The 19,828-nt window shown below is 38.4% G+C and overlaps 1 protein-coding gene across 6 annotated transcripts in view; it reads right to left on the minus strand.

Moving 5' to 3' along the window:
• Irag2 (inositol 1,4,5-triphosphate receptor associated 2) overlaps positions 1–19,828 on the minus strand; it is a 120,402-nt gene that overhangs the window by 35,328 nt on the left and 65,246 nt on the right. For 5 of the 6 annotated variants that reach the window (XM_021259077.2, XM_021259078.2, XM_021259080.2 and 2 more), the window contains 7 exons: positions 17,366–17,480; positions 16,785–16,944; positions 6,710–6,768; positions 5,479–5,559; positions 4,827–4,923; positions 2,980–3,127; positions 2,222–2,303 (listed from right to left, as the gene is read on the minus strand). In XM_021259077.2, the coding sequence (XP_021114736.1) occupies positions 2,222–2,303; positions 2,980–3,127; positions 4,827–4,923; positions 5,479–5,559; positions 6,710–6,768; positions 16,785–16,944; positions 17,366–17,480 (742 nt within the window). Of the gene's footprint in view, positions 1–2,221; positions 2,304–2,979; positions 3,128–4,826; positions 4,924–5,478; positions 5,560–6,709; positions 6,769–16,784; positions 17,305–17,365; positions 17,481–19,828 lie in introns of those variants that run through there. The other variant, XM_087213985.1, reaches the window with a different exon arrangement.

Below are 19,828 nucleotides of genomic sequence, written 5' to 3' on the forward strand. Positions count from 1 at the left end.
CAAAGTTGTGGAGAGGGCTGATAACATGGTATGTAGAAAACCTGTCTTACAAAGTTCCTGGTACACAGTTGCTGTTTGTTTCTTCCCTCTTAGGGAAGTCAGGGCCAGATAACAGGGAAATTACTAACAGCTGAACATCCTGTAAGCTTCCAAGTTCAACTTCCTTTATTAAAGCTTTTAAGAACAGTACTAAGTAATAGCAAAATAGATCTATTTCCCTTTTCTTTGCTACTTAGTAAAACAGGTACTAATGAACAGAAAATATGTCAGATGTATACACTTATAAGGCATAAGAATGACTCCTACAACTCAGTAGGAAAACAGAAATAATACCATCTTCAACAGGATATGAGTAGCAATATCACCAAGGAAGGAATACAAGTGGCCAACAAGTGTATGTCATGGTGCAGATCTAAAATGCCCCTCAAAATTCTATGTGTTCAGAAGAGGGGATTTTGGAAGGTAATTGGATCATGAGGGCTGTAACGTCATAGATGGATGAATCATATGAGATCATAATTTGATGGCACTATTGGAAGAGAAATTTGGGAGCTGGAGCCTAATTGACGGGAGTGGATCATGGGGCATGACCTTCAGGACTAGATCTGCTCCTTGGCCCATCCCTCTCCATCTCTTTCCCTTTCTCTCAGCTCCCTGTCTGTCAGGAGGTGACATGTTATGAGGTGAGCTTTCCTCCGCCACACCCTCCCACCACAGTACTTCTGCCTCCCCACAGACCTAAAAGCAATAGAACTATCAATTAAGGACAGAAACCTCTGAAACCATGAGCCAAAATAAACTTTTCCTCCTTTAAGTTGATTTTCTCACAGCAAGCAAAAAGCTAACACATTAACCAGGAAAATACAAATCAAAACCATCATGAGATGCCCCTTTGCATTCACTGGGATGGCTAAAATCAAAAGGAGGATGTGGAGAAGTTAGAGTCTTCACATATTGCTAGGGAGACAGTAAAATGGTATGGTCACTATGAAAATCTGTCCTGCAATTCCTCAAAATATTAAATGTATAGCTACAATAAGATGCAGTAATTCCATCTATAGGTATTAGTGCAAAAGAATTTAAAATATATGTTTACACAAAAAAGTACATAGTAATGTTTGTACTAGCATTACAATGGCCAAAAAGTAAAAAACAACTCAAATGCCAAAAACTAGGTGGATAAACAAAATATGGTATATTCATTCATTCAATGGAATATTGTTCTACCATAAAAGTGAATGAAAGATTAATAATATGCATGATGCCTGAAAACTTTGTGCTAACTGAAAGGAGCTAGGCATGAAATTATGAATTGTCTTATTCCATTTATGGATGATATCCAGAATAGGCAAATCGGTAGAGACAGTAGGTTTGTAGCCCCTGAGGGCTGAGGTTTAGGACCAGGGTAATAGAATATAAAAGGATATGGTATTTCTTTGAGGGGCAGTCAAAATGTTCTAAAATTGATCATGGATAACAGTTGTAAAATTCTGTGAATTTATCAAAATCATTTCATTAAACAGTTTAAATTAATGAATTATTTGGTATGTGGATTTTACATCAGTAAAGATATAAAAAGGTAGAAGGATGGATGGCCAAGTCCTTACAACTGCCTGCTGTTTCTGCCTGAGGTCACAGGGCCCACCCTCAGTGTGCAGAAGCGGGAGGGAATCCAACCACATCACAATGCCCAGGGGAGGTGACCCAAGTGGGCTTTCTCAAGTCATACAATGTTATTCTCTCCTTGGGTAGAGAAGTAGCATTAGTATCTGACCTTGGCAATGGATACTCTTGGGGCATGGTCTTGCTTTGTGGCTTCTGACAAAGGGCCAGTTCCTCACATATTATGTAGCCTCAACCCCAGTTTGCAAAGAATTAGTGGGACCTGACACTTCTTAGCGTCATTAGTGAATGTAAGTCTCAAACCAGCCTGCTTCTCAAGCACAACGTTCAGTACATTTCATCCAAATCTCCCCTCGGTCATACAATCCAGAGTTTATACCACAAATGGACCAGAAAGTCCCTTCCCCCAAAATGACTGAATTTTAATTTTCTGACTTCAAAAGCCAATTTTCTTCATAAATCTGAGTTCTGTGGTGTTAGACTCCTACTTTTTATGAGTATTCATAGTACTTTTTAAAGAAAGGAAAAAAGAATACCATAGAAGAGGACCAGGATAAGGTTATACTGAAATGAAGTTACAATCTCTTCCTGTACTTACTTCCATACTTAGGTCATTATTCATCCTGATGCAACCCGAACGATCTGGTCCCGGGTTGGGGCCACTTGTGGGGCTGAGGCACCTGGGGGTACAAAGTACAGATATTTTCTACAAATGGAAAAGCTGAAAAATTTACAGATCCCTAACTGTAACATAGTTCCTACTCTCCCACCCCTAGTCTATGAAATTTCTAATGAAAGCCATGGTTTAAGTCCATCAGAGAGAGGTTCCTAACAACAGAAAAGCCAGCCAAAAATGAAAATGAAGAATTTGCAATTCAAAGTCTTGCTTCCTCAACCCTTAGCACAGAAAGGAAATTTCACTGGGGGTAGGTAGTTCTCACCAACTCCCCTGACATTTCTAAATTTTCCTGAGGAATATCAGTCTGCATACTTAAAAAGGCAGGTGAGCGCAAACGAGCATGGAATGAGTCCCAAAGGCCTGTTAACCTTGTGGGTGAAAGGAATAGAAGAAATATGAGCAAACCTCACCTAAGGTACTTAGTACGTAGAGTATATACATAACAACTGGGAAACATAGGTGGCCTAGTTTATCTTTCAAAATTTTAGAATAGGTATTATGAAGTTCGAAAGCAATCTCTGTATTTTAAAATTATAAATCCTCAGAACATTAGAGAATTTCCTTGATGAAGACATTATGATCTCAGGGCATGAAATTCTGACCAATTAAAATGTTAGGCAATGGGAACAAGATGCCTTTGAAGAGTAGGGTAAGTAAATTGGGCTCATGGAACTCACTTGGGTTGTCTAGTCACATCCAAAGCACCATCCTTTATTTCTCCATTCTTAGCCCTTTCACATGAAGCATGGACTAGGCTGGCTACAGATGAGAAAGATGTCAGTGCCAGCCTCAGAATCACTGTGCAACTGTCCAGATAAAAGGCATCTGCAGTAGAACAGAAAGGAATAAAAACAGAAGTTAACTTCCGGTTCAGACTATACAAAGAGTAAATTCTTCCCTTCTTGAGAGATTTGTTAAAGCTGTTCTGAAAAAGCAAAAGTCAAACCAATTCTATTAACGTTTTATCAGATCTCACCTGGATGGCTAGTTACATGGAGGTGGAAATATGAAATTTTTTTTCTTAAAGTGAGGGGTAGAGAACAGAAAACTTATGTCTACTAGGCAACTTGAGAGCCTAAAGTGTACAGCCAGCAGGCAAAATTCAGCTAGCTCTGTTTTTGTAAATAAAGTTTTATTGAAATACAACCACACACACTTGTTTACATATTGTCCATGGCTGACTGTACATTCCACTATAAAGCTCAGTAGCAACAGAAACTATATGGACTGCAAGGCCTAAAATACTGCTGAGCCCCTTACAGGACAACTTGTAGACTCCTGAAGAGAAAATTGTTAGATATGATGACAACCCATCAAAAAGTGGTCCAGGAAATAGGTTGGAATTACAAGCCATTTTAGAGGGGAAAACATCTTGTGTGTATTTCCATGTTTAGGAAGCTGCAGAGTTCAACAAAAAACATAGACTTTGGAGTCAACGATAGTGTTTTAGTTCAAATCGTGGCTCTCACATACACTAGTTGTGTGATCTTGGATAAATAACTAAACTACTCTGAATCTTAGCTTACTTACATATAAAGGGATGCATAACCTTGCATAAATTAATATCTCTGTTTCATCTTTCTTTTCTTTTCTTTTTTTTTTTTTTTTGGTACCGAGGGGATCGAACTCCGGTCCTTGCGCTTGCGAGGCAGGTGGCAGGACTACTGAGCTAAATTTCCAGCCCTCTGTTTCATCTTTAAAGTAGAAATTACATTAGCATCCCTGCTTCACAGAGATGGAGTGAGAATTAACTGAGTTAACAGAAAACATTAAGAGCATAGAATGTACTAGGAACATGGTGATCATGGTTATCACTGAAATATCAATAAAATAATCTCTATGAAGCCCTAATTTATTGTCCAACACAAAACTGGACACTCCATTAGCAGTGATAGCAGTTTCTCCAGTAGTTTAAACAATCCTCAAATCACTTTTCTATTATTTCTTAAATTTATCTTGATAATCATCCCATTTTTTTTGCTTTTTCAGAACCAGTATCAACTTTTGCTTTTAAGTGTATCCAGGTTGTGCTAAGAGCCATCACAACTCTGAGCGCTCCCTAGGACAAAAGCTCTTTTTCCTTAGCCTGGCATTCAGTAACAGTTCACAGTCTGATCCCAGACCTGCTTTTTCTTTCTGCACACTTACTTTCTACTGTCTCTTGACCAAAATCCTCTTGTTCCCCAAAAGACTTTTCAAACAATTGAGGCCTTTGCACTCCTCCTTCCCTTTTCATTGTGTTAACTCTCTCCTCCTCTTGGCTCCTTCTCCAAATCAGTCTTGCCTCCCACCAGTCTGTGACCTATTTGAGGACTTATTTTATGGTGCCTTTTATTATATATAATATGGTATAGCTGTTCAAATACATAGATATATAGATAGATGGATTGAATTCAGAAATAAATTCCCAAGTATTCAACAGCCTTCCTATACATACATAATTGCAATTATTTTCTCTTTCTAAAATACCTCCTTGCTGCCTAGCACTGTGTGAGCAGGTGTAAGAGAAGCTATCCATGCTTACCTAGCAGAGGTGTGTACCAGACTGGATGTTTCAAGACCAAAGATGTCTGGTGAATTCTTGCTTCCTGATCCCAGTGTAGTTTGCCACAATAATGCTTCTGAACAGAAAAACCAAGCATTATTAGCTCTTTAAAGGAATGCAACATGACATAATTCCTCAGCTCCTTTCTTCCTATTCTAAGATAGGAAGTATAAAACTGGTCTCAAATGACCCTGTGAAAGAGGTCAGGAAGAGGATAAATGATGTCAAACAAAGTATTCATGCTTCTGATCAAAAGGCTTATCATATGAGTAAATTAGAATTCTTATCTAAAAATAATTTTTCAAAAATTTAACAGAATACTCTTATCGCCAGTTTCAAGAAACTTATATTTTGATATAAACAAAGACTTTGGAGTGAGGGGCAAGCCAAATTACATAAATCTTCATGTTACTGCAATTATAACCTTTAAAATACTGCCATTTCTTAGGACCAACTAGGATAGTGTATGAAATTTTTAAAAAATATCCATTGCTTATCTGGTAATGATTTAAATACAATCAGTGTGTTTACAGTTCTAAGGCTATTAACACATAATGGACTCAAGTTTCCATTTTGGAATGGTAGCTAATTCACAATTCGTACTTGCATAAGTTCACAAAGCTATACTTACCAATTTTTCTTGAAAAGGCTGCTGAATTTTTTCTGTGGAGGACAGGGGATCGTGGTGAGAAGATTCCTCATCTAAAACATTCTGTCATGACACAATGGTGGAGTACATTGAAAAAATGATGAAAGGGTCAAAGATACAAAACATATCAGACTGCAGGGAAGATAATGACACTACGGAAAGCAGGCAAGAGCACTGAGTTCTCCTTGTAGGAAACATATTTGTAATTGTAAACTTCCCACTGAATTTTACCCATTACTTAAGTAATGAAATCCAAAGATTAGGAACAGGGAAGTATATGGTTTTGTCATTAAAATCTTTAGGTAGAAGCCAAAGAACGTGGTTGGTAACATAACTTGAAATGGTGAGACTGGTGTCTATGAAAATTTTTACAGTATTAAAACTGTGGTCTTAATCCAAGAGACTGATACATATCTGTCTAATAGAAAATTTTGTAGGTGTTCTTGGGCAGGTTAAAGCTTCTTCAGATATGGAGATTTTTTCCAGTTCAATTTATTTCAAGGATTTTCTGGTACTCTGCCTGACTTAGACACACACAAATACACACACACACACACACACACACAGAGTTTTTTCCTGATTAAACAGCTATGTCTGGATTATGCTCCAGAAAGCGATAGCAGCAAATATCCTTGTTCATTCTCCTTCCATCTCCTTCCTCCAGTGCCATCTTCACTGTTCCTTACATTCTTCTGAGCCCAAAACGAGACTCACCAATTATCATAAGAGAAAGAAATATATTCAGCTCTACCATAGATATCTTGAGATATCCAGACAGAAAGACATTGGGAAGTTTAATTCCAAAAGGAGAAGGATAAAAGGACAGTAACCATTAAAGTCTGTTCCAAGGTCCTCAGAATTTCAGCGAATGATTATAAATTGAAGTACGAACTCTTCCTATCAGAAAGGAGGTGCCTCAGATTAAAACACCAGCTCTTTGCTAACAGATAAGAGGGCGCGGGCAAAACAAATTCTGAAATGCTTCCACTTTGGAAGATGCTCTCAGGAGCTGCTCTCTAGTGTGAGTTCTCCCTCCTGTTCTGTTAAATGCTTTCTGTATACAGGGAACAAAGTCCACTGAAGCATTTTCTTCTAAATTGGGTATTCATGGTGAAAACCTCTACTATATACTACAAATTAACTTTAAAACCTTATATGAATTGGATATCTTCCCCACAACAAACAAACATGCACCTCAGGGGTTTTCTTTTACCTGAAACAGGTCATGGAGTCGTCCTTTAATTAACTGGTTTCGAAGTGACTCAATAGTTGCTATGAAAAGAATTTATAAGCAGCTCATTATGATCACTTTAACCCTCTTTGCCCATAATACATTTTATTGCTTCATAAACTTTTACTGGCTTTCCATTTGGGGCCCGAAGGAAATGACAGGGAACACTGACTGCTGAGAATGGCAATCTCTACTTAAGATGGGAAAAATAGAAAAGCACATTGCAACAGCTAAGCCATGATACCCTTGGGTATTTAAAACTAACAATGCAAGTGAATGGTCTTCTAGATGTGAGTCACAGAATTATTCAATCTTAAAATAAGAATACAGGGACTAGGGGTATAGCTCAGTGATAGAGCATTTGCAAAGCCCTGTGTTTGATCCCCAGCACTGCAAAAACAAAACAAAACACTTTACAAGCCATTCAGTCCAACCTCCTACAGATGTAGAAATTCCATCTCCATTAAGTTTCTTCTTGATCCCTAGAACTAGGGTCCTACAATCCCAAGAGTCCTGGTAGATCTGGGACCTTGAGAATGCTGATGTCCAGGAGACTGACCTGGTAACTGGTACACCATGGAGCTATATTCAGGTTTACAAGACAGTGCTGCTCAGTTCAGTGTCCTATGATATGCAATTAAAAATATTTATCTTTTACAAAGTAAAAGCAGCAAATAAATATATGAAAAAATCTTCAACATCACTGGTCATTTGAGAGACGCAGATGAAAACAACACTGAGATTCCACCTCACCCCAGAAAGAATGGCTGCTATCAAGAAATCAACCAATAACAAATGCTGGCGGGGGTGTGGGGAAAAAGGAACCCTGCTCCACTGCTGGTGGGAGTGCAGACTGGTGCAACCACTGTGGAAATCAGTATGGAGATACCTCAAAGAACTAGGACTGGAAGTCCCATTTGATCCAGCTATTCCCCTGCTGGGGATCTTCCCCAAAGAATTAAAAGAATCAGACCACAGGGATATATGTGCACCCACGTTCATCGCGGCACAGTTTGTAATAGCTAAAGCCTGGAAACAGCCCAAATGCCCATCAACTGGAAGCTGGATAAAGAAGATGTGGTTTTTTTTATAAAATGGAGTACTACTCAGCCATAAAGAATGAGAAACTAGAGACATTTATAGCTAAATGGATGCATATGGAGGCCATACTCTTAAGTGAAATAAATAGGACACACGTGTAAATACCGAATAGTTCCTTCAGCGTGAGAAACTGAAAGTGTAAATACAGATTAAAATGATCAAAACAAATAATTGATAATTTGAAATAGGAAGAGGTCCAAAGGTGTAGGGGTGGTGGGAGGGGAAGGGAAAGGAAAGAAGTGAAAGGAAAAATTATGAGAAAAGAAAAAAAAATGGGAATGAAATCTATGTAAATAGGGAAGGGTGGAGGGGGTGAAGCGCACACAGGGAATGGGGAAAAAATTAAGAATCAAGATACATCATGTACAGGTACAAGCACCCAATGATAAATGTAAACGTATTGTATAACTAAAATGTACCAATAAAAGAATTGTTTAAAATATTTATCTTTTCACTTAACTAAAATCTGTTTCCTAGTAACTGTCAAAGTTTTATCTCTCAAAAAATGGAAATGGGGAAAAATACCTATTTAATACTGTAAGTTACATAATCACACAATGTCTAGTTGGCAACCTATCCTTTTTGAAATACAGCTGGGAATGTGAAAATAAGCCCAAATCTTTTGAAAAACCAAAGTAGATACAGTACTGATACCCATGCCCTTTATTCATGTGACAAATTTCACACATTGACACAGACAGTGAGATCTGAATTTATACATTATTTTCACAAGCTTGGCTGCTTTCTCTGCCCACAGGAGATTAAAAGCAAAAATCAAAAGAGGGTAGAGAGCTCTGCTAGATGCAAGTATATTAATAGCTATGAATATTTTTTAAAGCACTAACAGCCAGGAAAATTATTAACAGCAGATCTTCTGGTGTCCAAATCACAGAGAAATCTGGTGCTTCTTATTTTATAAACCAACAGTTTTATATCTTACTAGCCGGAAGAAATTCTGAGCCACGAAAATAATACTGATACATATGAAAAGAAGACAATCAAATTTTAATTTTTTTCAGGAAAAAAGCTTTTAAAGCTTTAATTATACAGGATATTACCTATGGAAAAATTCCATTTTATAAAACATTTTTATAGAAATAACTTGCCAACTAAGCTTGACAAATAAATATCTCCTAGATCAGTGGTGGCGAACCTATGGCACACGTGCCGAAGCAGATTGTTTGTCCTAGACATAGTACTAAGATCTCATGGTCCTAGTTATCTCCAGTAGGAGAAAAACATTTTTAACCAAAAATAATTACATTTTTTCACATTAATACTTAGACTTATTTTCAAACCTCTCTGTGTTAAGTAAACTAAGAAACAAGGCCTTTTTCTCCTCCTGACCTACAAACAGCAACCAAAGCTTTCAGAAGTGGCCATCATGTTTCTGAAGGTCATGTATCTCCGAAACACTAAATCAGAATACCATCTTACAGTTATAAAACTAAGCACGTGCTGCCAAAGAAATAATGAGTGAGTATAACACTGTCTAAATTGCTCATCTGCTCTCCCACCAGGCAAACCTGGGTTTTAGAAATAATTTATCTCAAAGCACTCACATTGAAAATCTTATTTCAACAGATGTTTTGTGCAGTGAGTAGCAACTATTTCCATATTTTCCATATGGCAAAACAAACTGGCTTATGACCTCAATTTGCATGCACTTTTGAATTCTGTTTTTGGAGTTGGACATCCAATATCTCTAGGACCTTTGGGCTTCACACAGATGCAAGTAAAACAGTGACCAGTACATCCCCACCGCTGCCATCTGTGATGTAAGGTGGAAACAAGTGTCTCGGATGTGTCGCCTTTGAAGGAAGCTGAGATAAAGCCACTTTCTAAATGACTACGTGCTGGTGCTTTCAGGCAAAGGGCCCACCATCAATTGACTATTCAAAATCAAAATTACAAGACTGCCAGAGCTGTTATAATAGCAGTCAGTTATCAATGATGGTTGCCATTTATGGAATATGAATTCTTATAACACAAGATATATGTGAAAAAATCTCATGCTCTATAAAATCAAGCATTAAAAATATCAGGGTTCATTAACCACTGACTAAGAATACTATTCACACACATATATATCTAAGGACTTACATATATAAGAATGAAAAAACAAAGAACATAATTTTACAATGGGCAAAAGACTTAGATAGTTTACCAAAAAAGATACATGATGACCAATCAGCATATGAGAAAGTGCTCATCATCCTTAGTCCTCTAAACAGTAGAAATTAAAATCACTATAATACTAGGAGAGTAGCTTAAATGGGGAAAAAAAAACCTGACAGTACCTACTACTGGAGAAATGGAACACCAGAAACTCCCATACAATGCTGGTGGAGCGTGAAATGCTAAACACCATGGAAAAATGTTTGGTAGGTTCTTAAAAAGGTAGAGCTCCAACTATGTATGACCTGGTAGATTTACTCCTAGGTATTTATACTAGGTGACATAAGAACACTTGTTCACACAAAGACAGATGTTCATAATAGCTTTACCCGATATAAATCAGAAAGACAGATACTTTAGATATGCAAAATGGGAGAAAAGACAAATTGTAGAATATCCATACAAAGAAATACAACTCAACCATAAAAAGTATTACTGATAAACATAACATAGATAATCTCAGAAATATGCTAAGGGGAAGCAGACACACACACAAAAAAGAACACACAGAACTCTAGAATAAGCCAAACTACCCCAATCAGATCAGGGTTGTTCCTTGTGGCCAACCCGGGGGAGGAGCATGAAGCTGGGAAGTAGCTCAAGGAAACTTTCTGATAGAAGTTCTGGGTTTTGATGTGTATTTATCTAACTGGTTGAAGAACACACATAAGATCTGAACTCTTTATATTATACATTAAAAATATTTGAAAATTACAAGAACAAAAATAACACCAAGGTTTACGAAATAAGGAGGGTTAGGAAGAAATCACTAAAAAAGTATACGCAAAACTGTCACTACAGCACTAAAAAGCACAATCACTAAATTATTATTACCTAGGAAAAGAATGTGGATCACCCAGACATGCATCTTAAAACCCCTCACTGGATACTAAAAATACACAAAAACCACGGAGTGGAAATGCTAGTGATGCTTTAAATGGAACAATGCTGGCAGGGCACTGAGAAAGGGCAGATAGGAGTGGAACTCTCAGCTGGGGGGCGGCCAAGGCAAACGTGAGGAGCAGTCTCACAGAGAGCTCTTGACAGGCTGGGGTGAGTGTGTGTGGAGGAAGGTTCACATGCAGACACTTATTTTTAATTTTCTCAAAATAAAGTTGCAAGAGCTGCTGGTGCTTGTTAAGCAGCCAGGCTAAGGGTTTTTTCCTTTCCTCCTGAAGGTGGTAGTTCTTACGCCTTCCGACTCAGACCCTATTTCCAAGGAAATCAGGTATGAAACAAAAGAACTTCCCTATTATCCTAACATGTCATTCCCCATTTATCAATGATCACAGAAAAGGATAATTCACAACATAGAAACATGGTCTAGCAGAACATGTAGACCGCCTATAGCCAAGCTGTAGCTACTGACTTGCATTCATATTATTTGTAATTCACAACTGAGTTGCATGGAAGAGGATACTGAGGTACACGGTGATAAACTGATTTGCCCAATTTTACTCAGCTACTCTCTTGTAGACTTTGAGTCAAGACACAGGTTGGTTTAACTTCAAATCTTATGCTCTTAAACCATTATACCGTGATAATATTACTTCATTCATGTCTGCATTTTCATTTGGAAAAATCTATCCTATCAGAGCTGTTGAACAGGCTACAGTGACTTCAGCTTTCTCCTTGGTCCCGATTCCAAGCTTTAAGCATCTTATCTTTCAGCGTTCTTTGGCTCATTGCCCTTGATCGTTGGCTGCTTGGGACACATCTTGCATCCATCCTGAGATCTTAGGGTTCCCCTCTCACCCTGCACACCCCCTATACTGAGAAAAGCCAGGTAGAAAAGAGTTTTCCATGAGATCATCTAAGGAAAGCTTTCTCAAAACTGAAGTTTTGATCCTCAAATAAGGAACTCTGATAGAAAGGAGTTTCTTAGGATCCCTCCCCAAGGAAATATTTATGGTTCCTAAGGTAATTAATTTGCTTGTCTGTTAAGTAATTCAATTTTAATTTCACATCAGCTAGGGACAAGAGACAGTGAACAGTAAAGGATGAATAGGTCAATTAGTCTATGATTAGTCCTATAGATAAAATGCATCCTAAGGTGTTATATGTGTAACCTAGACCTAAGAAATTTTTTAGGTTTCTTTTTTTGCGGTACTGGGGATTGAACTCGGGACCTTGCGCTTGCGAGGCAGGTGGTGGAACCACTGAGCTAAATCCCCGGCCCTCAATTTCCTTTTTAAAGCTAACATTCATTTACAATCCACTACTGTCTATGGTCACAAGATACTTAGCTGTGAAAAGAGAAAAAAGAAAATGTATAAGTAACTACTCATGAAATTTAACAGTTCTTGTGGCACATTTCATGGAGGCAAAGATGCACACTAATCATTTTATAAATCACTTCGGTCCTCATAGCAGTTGAAAACTTTGACAATATAATTTATTCAATATGAAGTTCAGGATTTATAATCAAATGTTATTAGCACCTTCCCAGTTGTATTGTGTACACATTGCCATTGGCCTGAGCACTTGAACAAACCAAACAAATTCCCTATTATTTGCTGATAAATCTTGTCAAATGGATCAGAAAGCAATGGTTTTAAGCATTTTGGTAATTTTATTAAACTAGCTGGAGAGTTTCAGAAGAGCTAAGTAGATTTAAATATTTTTCTTTTCTGACTCAGAATTCAAATGTTTGACTCAGAACTCAAGCATCATGGGGTGGCTGTGGTTATGGTGTAATGTGTGTGGACGTGCTTGTGTGATAACTGTCCCATCTCACTGCTCTCTCGATCTGTCTGGAATATCTGCAATAGAGAACATTTTAAAAATATACTATCTCAATTTTCTTCTTCTCCCAAAGGTTGACTTTTAAGGGCATTATTAGAACCACCCTTCTAAATGCATGGTTTTATGAGAAAAATCCTGGTATGTGTGCCTTCTTTGGGCAGGGAAAAAACAAACAGGAAAGGGATTTCATAAATCCAGGAAGCTTATGAGCTACTCAAGACAGAAAGAAGTGTCCATCCTACTTTATCCAGGCAAAAAAGTATATTCAATGAAGAAGAGCTTTTATATGCTGCATTTAATAATATTTAAACCAATTATCCCCTAAGGACAAACTGGGGAGACAGTGGCAAGTTGATAATATCAAGAGTATGCACTTTGGGAGAGGTTCCAAAAATTGATCCTAAGAAAGTGCTACAACATGGCATGTGTTACATCTCGCATTTAGATGTCCCTCCAAAGCCTCTTGTGGTCATAGGTGGGGCATTTTCAGAGGTGGCTGGATCTAGAGTGTGTGATGCTGGGATTGATTCATAGTGCAGTGCTAGGCTTAAGGGCACTAGGATTAAGGGTTATGAATGCTACCTGCCCTAAGTAGCCTGGGTAAGATATAAGGGACAGAAAGAGCTGTGGTCATCTCTTGTTGCTTTGCTACCTTCTGCCTGCCATGAACTGTTTCTCCTCTGCAATACCTATCTGACATGCCACCCTGCCTTGGAGCCAGCCGATTATGGACTGAAATCTCTACAAACTGTGAGCTAAATAAACCTTTCTACTTTAACTTTGGGTGTCAGGTATTTTATCTCAGCAATGAGAAAAGTAACTAACACATAATTTGGTACCAGAGAAGTAGGGTAATTTCTGTGACTGCACCTGACCATGTGATTTAGGAGCCTTTGAAGCAGACTTGAGGAAAGAGGAAGACTTAGGAAAGGGTTGGAAATGTTGGCTGAAAAAGTAGAGCTAGAATCCCTCAGGCTATATATGATGGGAGATTCTGATCAGAGCACAGAAGGCTGATAGAAATTCTGCTGGTAAAGACCAGGCTCAGGAGGTTTCTACTGGGAAGAAGGACTGCATAGGCCATTGGACACCAGACAATGTGTGTTATGCCTAGGCAGAAAGTTTGTCTGCATTTTGCTCCTGTCCAGAGACCTTATCTGAGACTGAGATTAAGGGCAGTGGACTAATTAATCTGGCAGAAAAAATTTTAAGACAGTCTAATGTTGAAGTGGTGGCATGGCTACTGTTGGGGGCTTTTAGCTAGATTTATGTTGAGAATCAAGAGCAAAGAGCCCAGCAGTATGATTTAAAACATTTTGAGTTTGGCCAGAAAGGAAGCTCCAGTAAAGCTGGGGCCTGCAAAGATGGAACAGAGGAGAAATTGGTCACTGAAAAGACTAGCAAGAAAAAGCCAAGTATTTCAGAAGAAGACAACAGAAAAGATGGTCTGAGAACATCACAAGAACCAACAGGACTCCAGTCTCTGCAGCTTCAGAGTTGCAAAGGTGAAAGACTTTGCTTTGAGAAGAGAGCCCCCAGAGTACCTTGTTCTAGGCTGGCAGTAGCCTAGGGAAGTTCTCAGGATTTGGTTCATAGGGACTAGACTCCTACAGCCGAGAGAGAGAGAAGCCAGGCTTCTGCTCCAGCTGGCAGCAGACCTTGGCATCATTCACCTGGTGCTGGTTTTGCATTCTTGAAGAATGCAAGAATTGTGGGGTCAGGAAGGTTTCAGAAGAAGGCCTGGGAAGCCAGGCAGTGTGCCTCTGAGCGGGTACTGTGTGAAGCTATGAGTGCGAAGCTAAAGGTGCAGTGGAAACCACAGAAGTTTGGAGAAGCTAGGAACAGGGATCATCTGAGGAAAACCATGAGGAAAGTACAGAGCTGGTCCCAGAGAGAAGCCATGGGATCTACAACCACCAGCAGTGCTATAGGGGCAGAGCCACCCAAGCCCATTAGAGTTCACAATTTGCCACAGATTGCCTGGGATCCTGGAAGTGGAACTGTGGAACTTAATTTTTGCCCTGTTGGGATTTTGAATTTGCTTTAGTCTCATTCCTTTGTATCCCCCATTTGTACCTTTTGGAATGAAAATGTCTATCTTATGCCATTGAATGTTGGAAGTGTTTAACTTTCTTTTCATTTGTACAGGGCTTACAGCTAAGAGTTTGCCTTAAATCTCAGAGGAGACTTTGGACTTAAGACTTTTCAGCAATGCTGAGACAGTTAGGACTTTGGCAACTCTTGAAGATGGACTAAATGCCTTTTGCATAAAGGGATGTGCATGAGTCTGTAGGGGCTAGGGTGGAATGTTATGGCTTGTGTTTAGATGTCCCCCAAAGCTTCATGGGGTCATAGGTGGGGTTTTTTCAGAGGTGGCTGGATGTGGAGTAAGTAATTGATTCATGGTGCATTGCTAGGATCAAGGGCACTAGGATTAAGGGTGTGAGTGCTATCTACTCTAAGTAGTCTGGATAAAATATAAGGGATAGAAAAAGTTGTGGTCATGTCTTGTTGCTTTGCTACCTTCTGCTTGCCATGAACTGTTTCTCCTCTGCAATACCTGCCTTGGAGCCAGCCAATTATGGACTGAAACCTCTACAAACTGTGAGCTAAATAATCCTTTCCTCCTTTTTTTTTTTTTTTTTTTTTGGTACTGGGGATCAAATTCAGGACCTCGAGCTTTTGAGACAGCCACAGTGCCACTGAGATAAATCCCCACCCCAATCCTTTCCTCCTCTAACTTTGGGTGTCAGGTATTTTGTCTCAGAAATAAGAAAAGTAACTAAGACAGCAGAGAAAGAAGGGAAGCCAAATTCTGAGCAGCCGTATAAAAGTATGGGGTATAATGTTGATTTAATGTGAAGATAACTGGGCCAAACGATTAGTCTTCTGAGCACAGCGTCTAATGCAGGCATGCCTTAAACCACACTGAGAATGACTCATGTCTCAACAAGCACAATTCTAATCATCAAGAAGCCTCCTGCAATATCCTAAGTAGTAAAAACATAAGATACAGACTTTGTGATTTAAAGCACGCCTTACATTGGTGACAGAGTGAACCAAAATGAACTGACACTTATTAGAATTATTAAAAACTGACAAATTCATAAAGATTTTAAAATAATACAATGTTGAATAACCCTTGCTATTATAAAACTCGACAATTTGTTAAATTCTTAAGCAGCTTTCTCAGATAACAGTAGAAAGGCTACAACAAATCCCAAACACACACAAGCTTACCTTAAGCTTAGAATTAGTTGTTTATTACTTTCTATAAAAAGAACATTTATACAGCTAGAAGAAGCTCACTGAACAAGAGCAGTTGTCTGATAAATGGCTAAATAAGTTTTATTTTTACTGTACTGTGTTTCTAGAATAAAACAAGTTTATAAATAATCTGACATCTGTAATTTGACAATTGTCTTCTCACATATATTTTTAATGTGTGCTTATGCACTTTTAGGCAACAGAAAAAGTACAAGTATTCCAATTCTTAAAATGTAAAATATGTAAGTGAAGTACAGAGCAAAAATGTTAAAGATTTTTCATACATACTTAATATTTTAGGACACTCTGAATTCATAATTGTCTTTCCAATCTCCTACTTAAGGGGGAACAGAGAAGCAGGCCCTTTTTCCACCATATGATAGCTAAAAACTAGCTAAGAAAATCAGGACAGAAATAGGTAAAACAACTTGAGTGTACAAATACTCCAAATATACAGATTTTTTTTCTCTTTGTTTACTTTAAGAAATTTGAGAAGTACTATTTAATTTTAAAAGAAAAAAAAGGAACGGACAAATCTAACGACAAATAACCAACCAACAAGGCAGGTTAGGTTAACTGTTAAACTCAAGTCCCCAGCTACTGGCTGAACCTCTCTGATGGCCCCATAATATGGTTTTCCCAGGCCATCTCTGTGTCATAAATTCAGTAACAACACAGCAGCTGTAACCCAGAAAAATGGCTCTAGTGCTTTGGCCCCACCTCAGGGTAAAATGAATTGGGACATAAACGAGTATCTGCTACTTACTTTTCAGTGTTGTCTTCTGCTCAAGGGTCTGGCAAGTGTTCGATAACTCAGTATTTATAGTGTGGAGGTTCCGCTGCTCCAAAATTGCTTCCTCTAGTTCATGTGGTAGAGACTTAGCTTTTTCACTGGCAGAGTGAGCTGTTCGCTCTCGATCCTTCACCTGGATACATGTATGATTAACACTGGATTTTAGCAAGTGACCAGGAAAGAAAGCAATCAGGCACTCACTGTATTATGCACACGAAACTGAAAATATGCTTTTCTTCTCAGGGAAGTGATAAGCCTCTACTGAACTTCTGCAATTCCGTGTTTGCATGCGTTTGGTGTGCCCGAGCTATTTCTACAGCAGCAAAAGTCCTGATATGTCAAGTTGCCTCCTCCTGTAAAGTTGCCTCTTTCATCAGCAGGCTGTTGATACCGCCTCTTTTACAACTCCCCCCATACTTCCTCCGCTCACTGTAGTCACTAGGGACTGAACCTTACAGTTCCTCTTTTTTTGTTCCTCCTCCATTTTTACTTCATGGTTTCAAGGACATCTGAGGAGCTTTCTCCTGAGTCTAATGCAGCCAAGTCCTGCCTACCTGCTGCTTGGCTTCCTCCAGCTGTTTGCTGGCTTCTTGGACCTTCTTCCTGAGGATGGCTTCCTGGTTGACAGCATCTTCTTGCAGTTGTTTGATGGCTTCTAGTTGTTTCTGACTGATGTTTAAAAAAAAAAAAAAAAAAGAGTTCAAACCACAAGCTGGCAGTGACATTTCAACTAAGAGTCACTTTGGGAAACTGCGACAAATTTAAGCATGTACTTCCTGAGAGATCAGAGAAAAAAGTGAAAGTATTTACGTGCATATGAATTCTTCACAGATACAGAATTTTAAGCAAGTGATCACTTAGCCTTTGCTTTACAGATGAGGAAACTTCATTTCCTATGGTACACTGGTATTTTCAGTTCCCCACAAGCTATGTTCACAGCACTTGGCATCAGTCGCCTGCTCAGAAGGTGGCTCTACATTGAGGTCAGGCTGACAGGTGCAACGCTCACACTTCACAGCTAGCTTTTACAAAAAAGGAAAGGAAAAGAGACAGAGGAAAAGGAAACGAGAGTGTCTCATGACCTTAGCCTTTCTCCTCCAGGGTTGTCAATTATGGTACAAGTATTTTTCATCAGCTCAGGAAGAGTCACCCCCAAACAGAGACGGCTGTGGATATCCACACTGTAGTCCCCTTTTTCTAAAGCCCTTCCTCTCCCCTTTCGCCCCACCTCAAATCTTAGTATCATTGTTATTCCTCACTTGGATCCAATACTAATCCCCAAATATATACAAATATATCCATTCTGTTAATTGATAAATTATTCTGTGCTACATGTCAACATATCAATGGTTATCTGGAAACAACTGACTTATGGGCCTTAATTCAAAGGGATGAAAAATTGGGGACATTTCAAAGTGGTGAGGAAGATATTGCTAGGCTTAGGCCTTTTTCCTTCCTCTCCAACGTTAACACACAGTTAAGAGTTCTGCTGACATAAATCCAGACCTGATTACAAGGAGGACCACATCAGAAGCTAGGATGATCTTACAGAATGCTTTACCTCTGTGGTACACAAGAAAATTCTAAACAAAATAAAAACTAAATCACCACATGCTTTCTACTGAGCATTCCTCAATAGTTTAGATTTGGGGCTGGGCATTTAAGCTCACTGGTTTTGCCGCCTGCCTTGCAGCGCAAGGACCCGAGTTCAATCCCCGGTACCAAAAAAAAAAAAAAAAAAAAGGTTTAAAGTTAGTGGGGTTTTTTTCAACTCTACCAGGAACACTTAATGTGACAGCTACGCACTGAATGTTTTTAGACATACAATACAGTAGTAACTAAAGGCTAATTTAATAAACTAATTTGTAGAGCAGATCACTAAAACTTATTCATGTTGAATAACTAAAACTTTATACCTGTTGACTTAGCAACTGCCTATTTCTCCCTCCCTGAGCCTGCAGCAAACATCATTCTACTTTTTGCTTCTAGAGGTTTAAGTATTTTAGATAAACTCAGATAAGTGGAATCAGGCAATACTTGTTCTGTAATTATTTCACTCAGCATGTCCTGCAGGTTCATAGTTATTGTCACATGTAAGGCTGAATACACACACATTCATCTATATTATTCATCCACTGACAAACATGTTTCTGCATCTTCATTATTATGAATAACACTGCAATGAACATGGAATGCAAATCTCTGAGATCTTGATTTCAAATCTTTTGGGTAAATATCCAGAAATGGGAGTCCCAGGTCACAAAGTAGTTATATTTTTAACATTCTGAGAAATATTCATATAGTCTTCTTTAGTGCTTCCATTTTATGTTCTGCCAACTGTGCAAAAGGTTTCCAGTTTCTTCACATCTTCACCAACAGGTGTTACCTTTTCTTTTGTATTCTATAATAGCCACTCTACAGGTATGAGACAATATCTAATTGTGGTTTTAATTTGCATTTCCTGGATTAGTAATGTTGAATATATTTTTGTATAATTGCTAGTCATTTATGTATCTCTGGAGAAATGTCTTTTCAAGTCCTTTGCCCATTTTAAATCGTTTGTGCTATATAGTTGAGTTCCTTATACATTTTGAATGTTAACCCTTCGACAGATAGTTTCCCAACATTTTCTCCAATTCTGTAGTTATTTTCTTTGTTGTGCAGATTTACAGTCAGATGTAATCCCATGTGCCTATTTTTGCTTGCATTTGCCTGTGCCCTTGGCATCCTAAATTTTTATCAAGACCAAAACCACAAAGCTTCCACAACACACTTTCTTCTATAAATGTTATAGTTTCAGTTCTGATATTTAAGTCTTTAATCAATTTTGAGCTGATTTTTGTTTCTGGTATAAGACATCTCTATAGAGTTCAATTTCATTCTTTGCCTGTGGATATCGTTTTCCTAGCACCCTTTGTTGAAGAAATTATCCTTTCCCTATTGAGTATTCTTTGCATTCATATTAAAGATCAGTCAACCATATATGCATGGATTCATTTCTATGCTTTTTTTTCCCA

The sequence above is a fragment of the Heterocephalus glaber genome, unplaced genomic scaffold (assembly GCF_053883595.1).
Source record: "Heterocephalus glaber isolate CG9 unplaced genomic scaffold, H.glaber_assembly_v1.0 deba00001444, whole genome shotgun sequence".
Taxonomy (NCBI): domain Eukaryota; kingdom Metazoa; phylum Chordata; class Mammalia; order Rodentia; family Bathyergidae; genus Heterocephalus; species Heterocephalus glaber.